Source organism: Oryza sativa, chromosome 5 (genome assembly GCF_034140825.1).
Source record: "Oryza sativa Japonica Group chromosome 5, ASM3414082v1".
In the NCBI taxonomy this organism is placed as follows: Eukaryota; Viridiplantae; Streptophyta; class Magnoliopsida; order Poales; family Poaceae; genus Oryza; species Oryza sativa.
In genome coordinates, this window is record NC_089039.1 from 23,636,279 (window position 1) to 23,654,292 (window position 18,014).

At 45.8% G+C, this 18,014-nt stretch overlaps 3 protein-coding genes across 3 annotated transcripts; 1 reads left to right on the forward strand and 2 right to left on the reverse strand.

Annotated features, from left to right (window-relative positions):
* The first annotated feature begins 2,058 nt into the window (after positions 1 to 2,058).
* Positions 2,059 to 5,581, forward strand: LOC4339111 (probable LRR receptor-like serine/threonine-protein kinase IRK). Its single transcript, XM_015782294.3, has 2 exons — positions 2,059 to 3,463; positions 3,879 to 5,581. Exons 1-2 carry the CDS (start codon positions 2,172 to 2,174, stop codon positions 5,338 to 5,340), a joined length of 2,754 nt encoding a protein of 917 aa, XP_015637780.1. The 5' UTR covers positions 2,059 to 2,171; the 3' UTR covers positions 5,341 to 5,581.
* A 1,795-nt stretch (positions 5,582 to 7,376) lies between these two features.
* LOC107277067 (transcription factor WRKY45-2) lies at positions 7,377 to 8,645 on the reverse strand. Its single transcript, XM_015783418.3, has 2 exons — positions 8,277 to 8,645; positions 7,377 to 8,195 (listed from the first exon to the last, which is right to left on the reverse strand). The coding sequence occupies exons 1-2, from the start codon at positions 8,582 to 8,584 to the stop codon at positions 7,508 to 7,510; spliced, it is 996 nt and encodes a 331-aa protein (XP_015638904.1). The 5' UTR covers positions 8,585 to 8,645; the 3' UTR covers positions 7,377 to 7,507.
* Positions 8,646 to 14,151: 5,506 nt separating this feature from the next.
* LOC107276131 (transcription factor WRKY45-2) lies at positions 14,152 to 17,135 on the reverse strand. Its single transcript, XM_015782865.3, has 3 exons — positions 16,655 to 17,135; positions 16,094 to 16,186; positions 14,152 to 14,834 (listed from the first exon to the last, which is right to left on the reverse strand). Exons 1-3 carry the CDS (start codon positions 17,026 to 17,028, stop codon positions 14,459 to 14,461), a joined length of 843 nt encoding a protein of 280 aa, XP_015638351.1. The 5' UTR covers positions 17,029 to 17,135; the 3' UTR covers positions 14,152 to 14,458.
* Between the last annotated feature and the right edge of the window lie 879 nt (positions 17,136 to 18,014).

Genomic DNA, 18,014 nt, shown 5'->3' on the forward strand with positions numbered 1-18,014 from the left:
ACATAAATCCTTTTTTTTTCAAAGTTTCTGCATCTAGGCATGTTGTTCGTCCAAAAATGTTGGCAGAACTCTTTTTTTTTCCTCAGTTTTCATTCTCATATTTCGTGGTGTACCAGACTCCAGACAGCTCAACAACCTTGTGTACCGCTTGTCCTACAGTGCTTCACCGGCACAAGTTTGATCTTATCGCCGGAGACGATTTCAAATCAGAAGTTGTTCTGAAACTGAACAGAAACACTGTATGTTCGGACAAAACAATGCGGGGCTCTGTTTGCCCATTTGCCAAGCAGAGCATGCATGCCACTGTGAAAGATTCCGTTCTTCATTGCTCTCATACGGTGTGAATGTGCCACATTGCCTCTGCGTGGCAAAGGTAGACTAGAGCAGAGCACTGGCCGAGTTAGAAATTAGTACTACCAAGGACCAGTGCTAATTAATGGATTATTGATTTTGTGTAAAATTTACATGGTAACTTAAAGGGATTTAAACTTGCTTTTTTGGGGCAAGCGCCCTAGCTACCCTCCCCGTCTCTGCCCATAGGTTAGCAGTGTGAAATAAGCCGTGCTTTGTAGTGATATAAAATAAGAGTAACAATGGGTGGGCATTCGGTCTAACCGAAAATTTCGGTCTCGGTCTTCGGTCTTTCGGTTTTTTTGTCTTTGAAAAGTGAAGACCGAATTTCAGCGCAAAAATGTTAGGATCGACAAATTCGGTCTTGGTCTTTTCGGTCTCGGTCATGACCGAAATTCAACGACATTTTCATATATGCAAAGAAATAATGAAAATTTTCAACACAAAAATCACAAAAAAAATTCGTAAGCACTTATGAGTAAAGACTCTTATTAGGTTGCATGCCTAGAATAAGTAGGCATGTGAAAATTAAAGTTTAATCCTATTAAACATAATGGACTGTAGGTTGTATTTAGACATTTTTTGATAATTCGGCCTTTTCGGTCTATTCGGTTACCCGAGGAGACTAATCGAATTGATCGAACAAAATTCAGTCTTTCACTACGTAGGACCGAATTTTTCGGTCTCGGTCTTTTCGGTTCTGTCTTTCGGTTCGATTTTTTTCTGCCCACCCCTACTGTAACATATACAATTAAACTATAGAAAGAGGACCACTTCACACTTTAAGCACGAAGATTAGTCTATTTAACCCCTGAAGTATGAAATTGGGTATTCTATTTCCGAAGAATAGAAACCGAGTTAAATAATCCTATACTAATGATATAGCTGTGGTTTTTGCCACGTGGACTATAGAGGAGATAATGACATGATAATAGGGGAATGAATATTCTTTCAAGAAGTGGAAAGGCTCGAGAATGATGTACAGTAGTGCGTATGTGGTAATTAGTGAGTGAAAAGAAACTATTGGATTGACTTGGGTTTAGTAGATTAATCTTTATGCATGTAAGCAATACTGTCATTATCCCCATGAAAAAACTACCTACAAAACTATTCAAAGGGGTTATTTGAGCCACTTTCATATTTTTAGGAGTAGAATACTCAGTTTCATATTTCAGGGGTTAAATAGACCAAACCAACACTCAAGGGGTTATATAGACTTATTTCTAAAAAATCTATTAAAAAGTTGCTTTTAAAGTCGTATTAACCCATTTTTCAAGTTTAATATAATTAGTATTTAATTAATCATATGCTAATGAATCTCATCGTTTTGTGTATCTTCTCATCCTCTCCCTTCCTCTCAAACAAACATTCATACCTTCCCCTTAAGAGTACAACGTTGAGTAACATTTCTCATCCTTTGGTTTTTGCTAGGCAATACTATAATAACAAGATGAAAAAAAAAGAAACTATATGTTGTTGGCCAGTTTCAGAAGAAGCTGAGATCCACAATTATCCCCACAAGCACCACAAACAGTCATACCACTTGCTTAAAAATTCGAACAAACAAACGAACAAACCAATATTCCGCAGTAAGGAAATGCCTAAAAAAAGAAGAATTCAAAATGGCCATCTTCCAAAATTCATGCTCGGTGCTCTCTGCTCTGGGACCGGGTGGCATTAATGGCACCCCACAAAACCAAACAAAGCAACCACCTCGCACACTACACACACAGTGCATCTCCACGCCGCCACGCGCGCCCACGCTAGAATCCAATGGACGAACACCTCGCCGCCGCTTGATCCCCTCCTCCTCCTCCCCAATGGCCACCGCCACCGCCGCCCTCCTCCTCCTCACGCTCGCCGCCATCCTCGCCGCGGCGGGCGCCGTGAACGACGACGTGCTCGCGCTGGTGGTCTTCAAGTCCGGGGTGTCCGACCCGGGGGGCGTCCTGGCGGCGTGGTCGGAGGACGCCGACCGCGCCTGCGCCTGGCCCGGGGTGTCGTGCGACGCGCGGGCGGGGCGCGTCGACGCCGTCGCGCTCCCGTCCGCGGGGCTCTCCGGCCGCCTCCCGCGGTCCGCGCTGCTCCGCCTCGACGCGCTCCTCTCCCTCGCGCTCCCCGGGAACAACCTCTCCGGCCCGCTCCCCGACGCGCTGCCCCCGCGCGCCCGCGCGCTCGACCTCTCCGCCAACTCGCTCTCAGGCTACCTCCCCGCCGCGCTCGCCTCCTGCGGCTCCCTCGTGTCGCTCAACCTCTCCGGGAACCTCCTCTCGGGCCCCGTCCCCGATGGCATCTGGTCTCTCCCGTCGCTCCGGTCGCTGGACCTCTCCGGCAACCAGCTCGCCGGAAGCGTGCCCGGGGGATTCCCACGGAGCAGCTCGTTGCGCGTGCTGGATTTGAGTCGCAACCTTCTCGAAGGGGAGATTCCGGCGGACGTCGGAGAGGCCGGGCTGCTCAAATCGTTGGATGTCGGGCACAACTTGTTCACCGGCGAGCTGCCGGAGTCGCTGCGTGGGCTCACCGGGCTGAGCTCTCTTGGAGCGGGCGGGAATGCGCTCGCCGGCGAGCTCCCGGGGTGGATTGGTGAGATGGCGGCGCTGGAGACGCTAGATTTGTCCGGCAACCGCTTCGTCGGCGCCATCCCAGACGGCATTTCGGGCTGCAAGAACCTGGTCGAGGTCGACCTCAGCGGCAACGCGCTCACCGGGGAGCTCCCGTGGTGGGTGTTCGGCCTGGCAGCGCTGCAGCGCGTCTCCCTCGCCGGCAACGCGCTTTCCGGCTGGATCAAAGCTCCCGGTGACAATGCCTCAGCGCTGCAAGAACTGGACCTGTCGGGCAATGCCTTCTCCGGCGTGATCCCGCGCGAGATCGCGAGCCTTTCAAGGTTGCAGCATCTGAACCTGTCCTCAAACACCATGTCGGGGAAGCTTCCGGTGAGCATTGGACGGATGGCATTGTTGGAGGTGATGGATGTTAGCAGAAACCAGCTGAGCGGGGGCGTCCCACCGGAGATCGGCGGTGCGGCGGCGCTCCGGAAGTTGCTGATGGGGAGTAATTCACTCACCGGAATCATTCCGCCGCAGATTGGGAATTGCAGAAACCTGATTGCATTGTAAGTGATCTCTTTTTTTTTTTTCCAACATAACTTGGTGGCTTGCTGTTACACTAGCAGTAGCTTCTACTTTGTTTTTTCTTGTGTTAGCAGCTAGCACTTGCCTGCTCTCTGGTTCCTAGTTTCAGATGCCATGGAGAAAGTGATGTCTATGTCTTATTTTCTGTTTGGAAGCACTAAGCCAGCAATGTCGGAACCATGCCTGTCCTGTTGCTTTGGTCGTATCCTAGTGTCTGTGTCCTTGCTTTTTCTTGGATACACTAAAAAAACACAAGTCAAATTACATAAGAAATTTGAATGCTTCTTAAAGAACATATAAATTACAATGAACAAGGCAAATCATGTTGCATCATTACTATCAAAATCTTGGCACTATTTCAGCTGATGTGTGTATGGCTCTTTTGTGGCATTGCAGGGATCTATCACATAACAAGCTTACAGGGCCTATTCCTGCGACCATAGGCAACCTCACCGGTCTCCAAATGGTCGATTTCTCGGAGAACAAGCTGAATGGAACCCTGCCAGTGGAGCTCTCTAAACTCGCAAACCTTCGAGTCTTCAATGTCTCCCACAATCTACTATCAGGAAACCTCCCCATCAGTCACTTTTTTGATACTATCCCTGATTCTTTCATCTTGGACAATGCTGGACTTTGCAGCTCACAGAGAGATAATTCCTGCAGCGGCGTCATGCCAAAGCCAATTGTATTTAACCCTAATGCCTCATCAGATCCCCTCTCAGAGGCTTCCCCAGGTGCCCCCAGCAGCCAGCACCACAAGAAGATCATATTGAGCATCTCAACACTGATTGCCATTGTGGGTGGAGCGTTGATTATTGTTGGCGTGGTAACTATCACAGTGCTCAACCGTCGTGTCCGCTCTGCGGCCTCCCACTCTGCAGTTCCCACTGCACTATCAGATGATTATGATAGCCAATCCCCAGAGAATGAAGCCAACCCTGGCAAGCTTGTCATGTTTGGCAGGGGCAGCCCAGATTTCAGTGCAGGTGGGCATGCTTTGCTGAATAAGGATTGCGAACTTGGGCGAGGAGGCTTTGGCACAGTCTACAAGGCAGTTTTAAGAGATGGCCAGCCTGTGGCCATCAAGAAGCTGACAGTGTCAAGCTTGGTCAAGTCAGAGGACGAGTTCAAACGGCAGGTTAAGCTTCTTGGAAAGGTGCGGCACCATAATGTTGTTACCCTCAGAGGCTTCTACTGGACTTCATCACTGCAGCTCCTCATCTATGACTTTGTGCCTGGCGGTAACTTATATCAGCACCTGCATGAGTCCTCAGCAGAGAGATCGGTTTCATGGATGGAAAGGTTTGACATAATAATCGGCGTAGCCCGAGCCCTTGCGCACTTGCACCGCCATGGGATAATCCACTATAATCTGAAGTCAAGCAATGTCTTGCTAGATAGCAACGGCGAGCCAAGGGTTGGTGACTATGGCCTTGTGAAGCTGCTGCCTATGCTGGATCGCTACGTGCTGAGCAGCAAGATTCAGAGCGCGCTAGGGTACATGGCGCCGGAGTTCACATGCAGGACAGTCAATGTCACAGAGAAGTGCGACGTCTATGGTTTCGGGGTGATAGTTCTTGAGATCTTGACAGGCAGGAGACCAGTCGAGTACCTAGAAGACGATGTCGTCGTGCTCTGCGATGTGGTGAGAGCTGCACTCGACGATGGCAGGGTGGAGGACTGCATGGATCCACGGCTATCAGGTGAGTTCTCCATGGAAGAGGCTATGCTGATCATCAAGCTGGGCCTTGTTTGCACGTCTCAGGTGCCCTCCCACCGGCCGGACATGGGTGAGGTAGTCAGCATGCTTGAGATGGTGAGGAGTTCTCAGGGTACCCCAGAGGATGATCTGGTTTGAAATCTATTTTTTGGTTCCATTTCTCTTTCCCTTTATTAGTTCCTTTTTTTGTCTTTGATAGATGGGATGATTGCAAAGACCAAAGAATGTGAGGAGATGGCTAGTGATTTAGCCTGCTTGCAATTTTTCAGGGATGTGAAGCCGTTGCTTCGGATCAGTTCTTGGTCCCTTTTCTAGAATCATCACATGAGTGTCAATTCGAAATGAGGCTGATAGCATAATAGCAACCCGGTTCCATTCATGTTTTTGTTGTCAGTTAAGTTTGGCTAATACTTGGGTCTTTTGAAGAATTGAAGTTCTGTTACTTTGTTGCTGTCTTCGCCTTGAGACCACAACTTCTCCCAGAAAGCAAGCCGAAGTTAAAGGCTTCCTGGGCCAAGTTGTCGTACAGGTGACACAGCCCATACGGCCCTACTCGAATGATCATGTGCTCATTCAGGCCTACTCGAGTTTGGATCGATACTAATATCCAATTCGGCCCACATAAATTCGGATCTGCGAACGGAATCGGCCCACGGAAACTGGGTTCCGGCCTATTCCCATAGCCCAAGAAATTTGGCCCAAATGCAGTGTCAGTAGTTTGGGCCTCGTACGCGGAGCCTCCTGAATACTAGTAGCAATTTAATTAGCAGAGAGCTCAGAAAAAAACACGAACATCAACCTAATATCAAATAATTAGAAAGGGTAAGACTTCGAACTCAGGTCGTCCAGCCCACCACCTCGTGGAGTTAGTCGAAAGACCCCTGCGTGTTTCTTTAATTAGCAGAGAGCTCCCTTGATCTAATCATCAAACTGTCATCAAAGCAAGCTTATCTAGCGAAAATGCTCTTGCAGTTTCAGTTGCAATGTAACAATCACACCGCACATGCATGCAGTGGACTAGATTTTGTTTATCCCCGTATAGCAAAGCCAATTCCATGTCCCAGTATTTTAGCCTAATCTGTTCGTCAACAGAAAAAAAGGCAGATGCAACAGAGCCTGCATGTTAATGACAACTATATTAATGACAGAGTTGACCATGCCGGATAGCTACTCTATGTTAATGACAAGTTGACAATTAGTACTAGAATACGCTGGTGCACGCTTGTCTTATACTCCCTTCGTGATCAACGTGCAACAGAGTATATAATTTAATGATGTTCACATCGCCCATTGACTACTCTTGGGTGGATTTGGATTAATTAATTTGGCCCCTGTCCACCTAATGTTTGATGCTTACATATCATTAATTAAGCATCCACATGGTTCATCGTTCAAGTATAGGTTAAGTAGCTAGTTTCTCATAGGCCGAAGACGCCTGCATGGAGGGAGGGTTTATCTGACCCTGATATCATTGGAGTAACATATATAATCTGCATTACCGCCATAATGACATATATGGAGTATCAGTCTTGAGTTTATGACACATTGTTACTATATATTCAGACCAATATTACTAAGAATATGAACCCTCGAATAGGCAAGAAGTTCGGATCCTGGTCAACTCCTTCACATGCCAACTTGTCACTACTGAAACATATTTGATGCCTGAAGTTAGGATCAACATGTATTATCATCTATCATAACCTGGGTCATTGTTCATCCACACAATTGATGACGTAAGTCTATTGATAGACTTTCAGCTGATGATAAGACACACCTAAATTGAAAATTGAAAAATTAATTTTCATCCTTAATTTTTGAATCACCTTTTTTAGACTCTCTAACTTTATTTCATAATAGAAACATATCCGTGCCAGAGTGGAAGTATGAAAGTCTTGCCCAAAATCATTTTTCATTGGGTCGGTTACTTTTTCGGTCTCTAAGTTGTGTTTCAACTAATGAGATTACAATTTGGTGTCTATCAGTAGATCGCCGCAGTAATATGTGTCTCCATCCTAAAACTTCAAATTTACGAAACAAAATGTTTAAATCTAGATTAGAATTTCAAAAAACTTACAAAAATTCGAATTATTTTTGATTTTTTTTGGGTATTTCTTCCCCGGAATTCCTTTTTGGATTCCGAAGTACTGAACCTCTCTCTCACACCCACAAAGAAGAAAAATCTCATTCATGATCACCTCATAGTTGCAACAATAATACTTGCAGAAAGCCAGAAACACATCCTACAATACTACACACCTATTAGTACCATTTATCACGCAATTTAGTCGCATAACAATGCTAGCTAGGAGTAGATTTGAAACAGATCAATCTCATCGAAATTCATGAACTCATCGGCGTCGACGAACGAGCTGTCTCCAAAGTCATCATCCCAGTTCAAGCAGCCCAGCAGATCGGGCTCCATTGCCGGAGACGAACAAGAAACGACGTCGGCCGGCGAACTCACCGCTGACGGCCCCGGACACGAGTCCACTGGCTCTTCCTTGCTCATCTTCACCCCGGATTCCTCCCCGTCTCCCTCCGGCGAGCACCTGGACTGCCTCGACGACGGTGGGGTGGCCGCCGTCTCCCTCCAGACATCGCCGTCGTCGCCGTCGTCGTAGAGCAGAGGCGGCGAACCGCTGCGGCTCGCGGTGGCCGGCCCGAAGTTGATGACGAAATGCTGCGAGTTTTCATCGTCGTCGTCGTCGTCCATGGCGGCGGCGGCGGCCGTCTGGCAGCTGCAGGTGTGGTCGCCGAAGTAGGTGATGACGTAGAGGGAAGGGTCTTCCTCCGACTGCTGGACCTGCTTCGTCGCCGTGCAGCCATGGTCGTCCTTGTAGCTGCACCGGTAGTAGAGCCTCGGGTGCTTGCTGTTCTTGATCTCCTTCTGCCCGTACTTCCTCCACAGGAATCCGTCCTCCGACGTCCGCGCCTTCTCCACCCTCGCCGGCTCCGCCGCCGCCGCCGCTCCGCCGCCGCTCGCCGTCGCTCTGCAAAAGATCTCTTGCTGAGTCGCTGCTCGATCGCGCGCGCCATCGCAAGAACGGGAGGAGACATACATATATATATACCTTCTCCTCCGGCGCGTCGACGGCTGGGCGGTTGCCGGCTTGCGCTTCGTGTCGGCTGACGACGATTCGGCATCGCCGCCGGCGCGCAACGCGGCGAGCGCGCGGTCGCAGCAGCGAAGGATCTCGGCGGCGAGGGCGTGGGCACCGCCGTGCGCCGGCGGGAGCGACGCGCCATGGAGCAGGGCTTCCAGGACGGCGGCGGACTCCCGCCCCTGCGCCATCAGCTCGGACGCCATGGAAGAAGCAGCCGGGCTAGCCACCGGCGCCGCAGTAGCAGTAGCGGTAGCACCAGTGGCAATCAGCGCCATTTGCGCAACCTCGGAAAGGTGGTGGATTTTTATAGCGGCGGGTCTGGATCGGATATAGCTTAGCTGATTAGCTCGAGAGGAAGCAGAGACGAAGTTAAAGGAAAAAAAAGTGGATTAAAATGATTAATTCGATCGGGAAGCGTGTCTAGTTGCTCGCGTCAGTCACTAACTTAGTTACTACGCGCCATGCATATGGATGGCAATATGGCATCGTGTGTTAATGTTGTTCATGTCATCAGGTCACATGTACTATGTTGTTCAAATCTAGGTTAAATTTGGTGCTACTTGTACTTGTTTATGAGTTGTTGAAAGCGTGTGGGTGCACCGATGGGTTATACTAACAAGGACTGATACATGGCCTTTGCTCTACCGGTGCAAACCTCGTGTAAAAAGCTAATTTACTAAAATCCTATATGCGATAATTTTGTTCTTTTTTGAGTGTAGAGTCTAAGTTGTGTGGTAGATCCTAATGTAAATCCCCCGTTGATTCCTTTGCTCGGTGTCGAAAATCAAACCCCTCTCCTAAATCCCTATCAACCAATTTCCTTGATTGATTCCAGTTCAATAATTCTTTTAAAGATTTGAGTCGGCGCTCAAACCATTTCTGATTTCTCGTTGCGAATTCCCATTATTTCAAATCACCAATTTGACAAGTTCAAATCTCTAATCCAACTTCTCAAAATCTCCACTCGAAAATAATCTCGAAGTTCGAACCCTTCTATTCAGATTTCTCTTCTAAAAACCGTAAATGCAATTTTCGTCAAATCCTCGAATTCAAACTCACTCCAATGTTTCACCTCTAAACTTCTCCCTTGGTCTCTTGAAATCAATTATCGATTGTTTCATCTCTCTGTCTGTCTCTATCCCCCTTCGAATCCCTTCCTAAATAATCGATCTAACTCTAAGAAACAAATCAAAATACCACTTTTCTACCTCTTTACCCTCTCTCTTTTTAGAGAAAAGGCATTTCGCCCAGCTTTACTGAAAGCATAAGAGTATCTTACAAGCGTTTCGCTAGGGATTGCAGCTTCCAACAAGGACCAGATAAACAAAAGCAAAGAAGGGCGCGCACACACACACAGGCGGAACAAAGATAAAGAGGTCTAGCAAGCACTAAAAGCAAGAGAATGGTAGTCCCCCTGAGGGAGCCTAGGGCTTGATGCAGCGGTTGGCTTCCATGTCCTTGAGCGTCTTCACTGCGGCAGCATTTGCAACTATCACATTCCATGGATATTGGCAAGTAGTGAGTCCCCTAAAGTCTCCATCTCTCCTATCAGCGTCGACGGCACCAAACGCTTCCACTGTTGCATAAAAGAAACAACTCTATAAGGAAGATGAAGGATATTAATTTGTTAGAAGTTTGTTGTTAAACACCCCAATCATTCCTAATTAGCCAAATCGCCCAAAAACCTTCAACAAAAAGATACCACATAACTATATTTTTGGACCTCTCTGCTTCCCACATCAATATAGTCATCTCGCTGTCGATTGAGGGATCCTGTTCCAATTAAGAACATCTCTAAAACAACACCAAAGAAATCTAGCCGGGCACATTTGAACATCAAGTGATCAGTGTCTTCCAATTCTCCACAAAGTTTACAGTCAGGATCACCTTGCCATTTCATCTTTTTTTAATTGGCTGGCAGCGTGAATCCTCCCTTTCATTGTTAACCAAACAAAGATCCTAACCTTCAGCGGCACAGGTGTCCTCCAAATCTCCTGCATTCTTGAGTACTTGACCTCACCAAACATTATCGCCCTATACAAAGATTTAGTAGAATACTTTCCTGGCCCCTCTCTTTTGAATCCCTCTCAAATAATCTTTTGAGTCCCCAAATATACACCCATCCCCAAAATATCAAGTTCTCGAGTTGATGCCCTCTCCTTGATCCTTTGTATTTCGCTAAGTTAAAATGTAAATTTCGAATCCCGATCCCAACTCAAACCCTATTTCTCTCTATCGATCCCCTCCCCGCAATAATTCCTGGAATTCAAAATTTGAAGTTTCAAATCCCAATTCTTGCCCCCTTAAATTCCCCTCAATCTTTCTGAAGGTTCAAAAACAAACTTATTCCGAAAATCTCACTCATGATCACCTAACAGTTGCAACAATAATACCTACAGAAACACAACCTACAATATTACACCTACCATTTATCATGCAATTTAGTCGCTAAGCATGCTAGATTTTCTTTCTAGATCCATTTTAACTTTTTCATTATTTAATTAATTCATTTGTGTCCTTAATTAATTCCATAATGTCAATAATAATATATCACAATAATCTACCATCTGAAACAAACAGAGCCTTTGGTTACTGTAACCTTACTTTAATTACCCCTTCCCCTTTTGATAATTTAATTAGCACCTTTTTCTAAAACAAAACGCATATTAAAGACTACGAATGGTCTCGACTAAAATATACTCCCTCCGTCCCATAATATAAGGGATTTTGGAGGGACATGACACATCCTAGTTAGGACCATGTCCAGATACATGGTCCTAAGATGTGTCGCATCCCTCCAAAATCCGTTATATTATGGGACGGAGGGAGTAATTATATCAGGGTAAAAATTATAGCTAAGCATAGAAGAAACGAATGGGAATTGGAGAGAACTTGCAGTACAGTATAGAATTACAAGCAGACCGTAATTCGAATTCATCTTAACTAGTTTCCCTTTTGCGGCTGACACAATCTAACAATATGTTATTGTTCGAGATGGTACCATGAAAAATAGAGTTGGATTATCCAAGTACTATTATCCATGATAGATCTGAACTGTCACATGGTAATGTTGTTCTCCAAGATGACAAATATATATTTGTACACACATGACCCTGGGGAAAGCTGTCCAATCTCATTATCTGTGTAGAAAAACGTGTTTTACGTACATGAATAGCTGAAAATTAGTTCTCTAAGCTGTACTCCTGAATATTGAATCTCTTGATCTAGAAGCTTCCAGCTGCTGTGAACTCTCCTGGCGTAGCTAGCTCGCTGCACATGATCATGTTGGTGAGATTCCAAAAGAGAATAAAAACATTGAACAGTGTGCTCATAGTAAAATTAATTTTCTTACAAAACTCTTTGCAGACAATTTTTTTAGCCATTTGATTTAATGAATTAGGAGTTACAGAGAATCAAGATTATTCAATGACAATGTTCCATATTAGAGTTTGTAAATGTTTTGGCAAAAAAAATTCGTACACATGCATAGCTTCCTAAAAACATTCAGTATTGGACTTAAAGTTCAACGAAATTTACTGGGGTTGTGCATGAGATTGGTGTGGAGATTAGTGGGAATTCATTCTCTTCAACGGCCGTGGTTACGCTAAATTAGAAAACAAGGTGGGCCTGGAAGGGAAACATAAGAGGTAAGAAGATAGTTCCATCGGGCTAAATGGATGGCTGGGGCAATAATGGTGATGTGCCGTCTCAGCCCTAAGAGATATATATATGGTGGTCTGGTGGATGATAGAGGAGCATGGAAATGATGAGGGTTGAGTATTTTTAGGCATTTAGGAATGCAAAGTTATAGGGACACCATGGTGGAGGATAGATAGAGGGGATATATTAAGTGGGCTTAAGAACTATATTAACCCACATGTATAGGGCTGTTTGAATGACACCCCTCCCATACTTTGTCATAAAAGTTCTGCAAACTGTGGCAAGCCACATATTGTATGGCCAACATTTTGTTGGTCTCATTTGTGGCGAGAAAACGAGACTATGATAAGTGAGGTTTGATTTTTTAAAAAGGTGTGGCATACTATAGTTGTGGATGCCATAAATTTCACAGTGTGTGGCTTGCCACAAATGTCACAGTGTGTGGCTCTCAACCAAATAGCGCCATGCTTCTCTATCTCAAGATATAACTGCTTCTTCACCAATCTCGTTTCCGTCTCAACCAATAACAACCACATTTTATTTAATTCTACCTCTCCTTAATATATGTGAAAAACTTGAGAGTGGAGAAGTGCTTCTATTTTAATTTGGGATGGAGAAAACTCTCTGGTGCCCTCGCGCCGCCCTCACGCGGCGGCTCAGGGGCGAAACCCTAGCCGTCGCCGCCCCTCTCCCCTCCTCCCTGCTTCGCCGCCGGCAATTCCGGGCGACGCGCTGGGATGGCGGCGGCGGGGCCATCTCTCTTGGCTCCATCTCGCCCCGGCGTAGGCATGGCGACAATGGCGGCTGGGCGGCGAGGTCGCGGCGGCGGGATGGTGAGGTCGCGTTGACGGCGTGGTGGTGGGGCTCTCTGCGGCGTCGGCAGCGCTGCGGAAGGGCTCCGCGCGGCTCCGGCGATGGCGTCGCCAGCTCCGATCGCCCCGCCAGATCTGGCCGGGGTGACGACGGCGGCGCGGCGGTGGGGCTCTGTGCGGCCGGCGACAGGCTCGGTCGATGCCGGCGCCTTCGGGCGTTGGCAGGTGGCCTGCAGCTCCCGCGCGGTTTCGTCGGCGATGACGGCATCGGGTCGGCGGCGGCTCGTCCGGTTGGCCGGCGGAGCGCGCCCCGGCGCCGACTGCCGCGTGGTCCTGGCCGGGGGCAGCAGGCCTGCTGCGGCTTTTGCCGGCTGCGGGGACGGCGCATCCATCCTCTTGTTCCTCTAGATCCGGTTCTCCCCTTCTTCAGTGGTTGTTCTTCCGGTGCTCTCTAGCGGTGTGGCACCCGCTCCATTCTTCTCAGGTGCTCCTCCCTTCTTAGGCTAGGCTGCTTCCAGTCGATGCCGGGGAGCTTCTTGGTAGGGGTGGCGTGCGGATTTTCGGCGTCCTGTTCGCTGGTCATCGGCCGCGCTGTTAGTTTGCTCCAGCTGGGTTCCTGGGTGTGAGGTGGTCTCTGGTCGAGCTGCAGGTGATTGGTTGTTGAGGCGGAGTTGGAGCTGCTTGTCTTGCAAGCTTGGCAACGATGACCCTCAGTGAACGTCCCGGCAATGCGGCGAGGGTTTGGAAGTGGAGCCTTTTGAGAGAGCCTCGGGTGAAAACCTTGCCTAGTGCTATCCTAGGTTGATGATATCGACGCTTGCGGGCGCCGTTTTCTCCTTGGAGGTATTGTCATGCTGGCTCTCTCTTCCTTCAGGTGAAAACCGGGTTCCTTTCGGAACGGGCGTTGACAGCATCCTTGATGTTGCTCCCTTGTTGAAGGCTTCGCTCAGAAGGTTTATGCTCCACTAGAGGATGTTTGGTGGTTCTGGAGACCTCGTTTGCATTATGTTGTTCAAGCTGCTTGCCTTTTGGTAAGCTTGGTAACGACGACTTTTGTGAGGTCTCTTTAGTTGTTTCTTTTCCTTTTTTGTATAGGTTTTTGTCGGTTGTCCGTTTAATTAACCGTGCTTGTTTGGTTTTCGGGCCCGGTTTCCCTTATTAACTGGGCCAATTCTCTTCTTCTATAAATTCCGGCAGGAGAAACTCCTGTCGTCGGTTCCTCTAAAAAAAATTGGGATGGAGGGAATAGCAAACTTAGATACTAGCTAGCTGGTTTGCACAAAGTGAAACATGAGGAGCCACGGTGAATCAGGGATGAAACTCGAGAGAAAAAAAATTGGCTGTGTATTCTCCCTTGAATGTAAATTGTATAGGTAAGATAAAGTGATAAACCATAGAACACATTTAGGTGCCATGCCGGGAGCTTATATATAGTAATCACTTGCAAATTAAAATCCAAGTTTTTGGGTACAATACAACAAGAGCTAGCTAATAATTCACTAATACTACGCGACAACTTTAAAAAGATGATTATTGTGATTTGGCAATTGCAAGGGAAGCTGCTTGCATGTGTACCAAACTAGGTAGATCTAGATCACCATGAGTTCATCACTGGCAAATTACGTTCGTACGTACTACCTGAAGAGCAGTGGGGAAAAACTGATCAGTTGATCTCTATCACTTCCAGCCGGCACCATTCCATGGCTGCGGAGACGACTCATCATAGTCGCCATAGGATCCATAGTTACGCATAATTGTGGACATGATTCTTGTGCTCTCATCAATGGAGGGAACTTCTTCTTCTTCCTCTTCCTTCAAGATCGGCGCGCCGACATGAGAATCCATTAATGATGAGGAAATGGATGCTTTTGTGAAGTCGAGCACTTGGGAATTAGTACTGCTTGAACTGGGCTGATCTTGGAACACTGTATTGCATGTATGCTCGTTGGTGAGGGTGACCCTGAACTCTGGGGGATGTTTGTTGTTTTCTTGCTGCACATATTTCTTTGCTTGACACTTTCGCTCATCACTGTAACCACATCTGTAGTATAACCTGCAAATTGTGTAGTGCATGAATTGATATAAACATATAATTATGCATGTCAGACTATATCATCAGTTTTATATATAGTTGATACACATTTATTTCCAAGAAAGCACAAACGGAATGAATGCCCATTCAATAAGTAAAAACCAATTAATTGTGAGACTTCATGTACATGTGCACGAAAAATGCAGTGAACGAATTGAACTAGCACACCATTCTTTCGGCACATTCTCGTCGTAGTCTAAACTCTGAACATTTACAGTTGTGAGAACTAGTTGATTGATTTTTGTGTGACTAATTGGACTTCAGCCAAACTTTCATACGTCTATGCATGCACCGCACTTAACGGTACATGTCTCCATGCATGTGATTTTTCAGTATAATCCTTTTATTTAAATGAAATACCTTCAAAACATACTAATGAACAATATTAATTTTAGTTAAAAAAAGATGTCTACAATCTTTGCTCACTAAAATTTCCTTGTCCTATTCAGTTACTAAGAACTGCACTTATTTTCCCTAAAAAAAAAGAACTGCACTTTTTTTAAGATAATAAAAGTTCTTAATGAACTTAGTCAATTACAACTGCACACAAATCATATGATCATAGCACTACAGGAATTTAAGGAAAGAGTTGGTATCTCACTCTACTTTTCATAATTATCACTCTACTTCAAATAATATAATTGTTCTATAAGTGTATTTGCAAAGGTCACTTACCCAGATTTTCTATATTTTTGGCCCATTTACACCTCGAAAAACAAGTAGAACCATTTCCCAATAATTAGAAGCATATATACCATTATTCCGACAAAAGTATTAATGTAATAAAAACATGAGTATCATACTACATATATTTTGCTATTTGCAATTATATATAAACCGACCATTTCAAAGGAAAGGTAGGTTCATTTCTGCTCACCCAATATGAGATATATGCACACAATCCTTAAATTAGAGCTAGCTATGACACACGCACACACATCTAAAATACATCCTGATATTTCTCCGAGGACACACCTTAGTGTTCTTGTTGTGACACGTCTGCTGGCACTCTATATGTATGCTACTAATTACCTAGGTAATACTCCTTTATTATAAGGTGCTACAGAGAGCTAGCTAGAATTAATTCCTGCAGTATTAATTCTTTTTTTTGAATAAAAGGGAATTATCAACCCATGTTTGAATTTTGATTAAGGTAATGCTAAATCTTCAGAAATTGAATCAAAGAAAAGTCCATCAGAACTTCATGAATTGATGGTTACTTTCGAAATTCACTGTTGAGGATATTCTTCTCGCCATATTTCCTCCAGTGAAACCCATCATTTTCTGGTGTCGTAGTAATGAATACCGTCTCGCTGAAACAAAAAAGGAAGACAAAATAAATCATGCACTTAACTTGTTAACAAGTTTCCTAACCATGAAATATAGATCCAGCCAGTGCTACTCGAGAAAAGCAAGCATACGAGGCTCCCAAATAATCCGAATGGGGCAGAACAATATCCAGCTTGCTAAAAACCTTTTAGTGTCCTCTAAGTATAATAGATCTAGGCTTCTTTCGGCATAGACTATTAACAGCTCCATTTCTTTTCCCCCTCAAAGCAAGCTAATAATTAGAGACAACAAGGAAATTAAGCTGATTAATCAGTCACTCAAGCTCAAATGGAACACACACACACACACAGATCTGCCGGCCGGTTGCCGGTTGATGGGGTTCTTAAATCTTAATTATCTAGTCCATTAATTAGTCCCATATATATGTATTGCCAGTGGTAGCATGCAGAAGAGAAGAAATCGAACACACATAAGTAGTTTTCGGCACTCACATGAGCTCCTCGCCATGCTTGCCTCGCCGGCGCTTCGTCTTTCTTTCGCCGCCGGCGCCGGAGACGGAGGTGACAGCAGCTGGCCCAGCGCCGCCGGATGAGGAGGAGGAGCCGCAGTAGTAGTGCTCCCTCCTCTCGGACCGGAGGGCGTAGAGCGAGGAGCTGAGGGACATGGAGAGGCTCCTCACGTTGGCCAGCGCGTCGTCGCGGCGGCCGTCGAGCTCCCGCTCCGGGATGAGCTCCAGCTGCGCCATGAGCTGCGTCGCCAGCTCGCTGCCCTTGCTGAGCTCCTGGATGGCAGCGTCCCTTTGGTCGCCGGGCGGCGGCGGCGGCGGCGACGGCGACCTCTCGGACTTTGGCAGGCGCCTCGCCATTGGGGATCGATAGATTGGGCAGCGCAGCTAGCTGGCTGAGGTGTACCCCTTCAGTAGGTGGAGACGATGTGAACTTTGGTTTGGACTAGGGGTGTCCTTTTCTGGATACTTGTGTACTGGCTTAGTAGAAGCAGCTATCTATAGAGGCTCTGATCTTGGGTTCAATTCAAGTTGTTCAACCATTGACCAGGTAAATATTCGATGAGATGTGTGTAAGGAGTTTAACCTTTTTAAGCTAATACTCCCTCCGTTCCACAATATAAGGGATTTTGAGTTTTTTCTTGCAACGTTTGACCACTCGTCTTATTCAATTTTTTTTGCAAATATAAAAAACGAAAAGTTGTGCTTAAAGTACTATAGATAATAAAGTAAGTCACAAATAAAATGAATAATAATTTCAAAAAAAATTGAATAAGACGAGTGGTCAAACGTTGCAAGTAAAAACTCAAAATCCCTTATATTATGGGACGGAGGGAGTAGCACACACAAAGACAGCAACACTTCAAAAATGTACTCTTTTCGTCCCATAATATAAGAGATTATATGTCATTTGAACTTGCTGTAAAATATAAGGGATTTTGTAATCCCGAGATAATACTTTATTCTTCGTCTATCATCTTTTATACTAGTTTAGGGGGGTGTTTGGAAGAGAGGGACTAAACTTTAGTCCTCTCGGACTAAAGTTTTGGAGAGAGGTTTAGTCCCTCTCTCCCAAACATCCCCTTATTCACCTACCCATTATCTTTTGTACTCCACTAGTTTATTCTTCTGCACCCACTAATTATTACTACTTTATTCTTTCAAAGTTTTATGTGAGGTTAGCTCGGCCATGCCTCTACATGTATGGGTGCGGGTGTGCGCATTAAAAGAGAGGGATTTTTTTTCTCGAAGAGGCACCAGACATATGATATACTTTGTATTAAGTAGTAACTATTAATTTATAAAGCTGAGGCATGGACAATAAACACGGGTTCATACAACGTCTT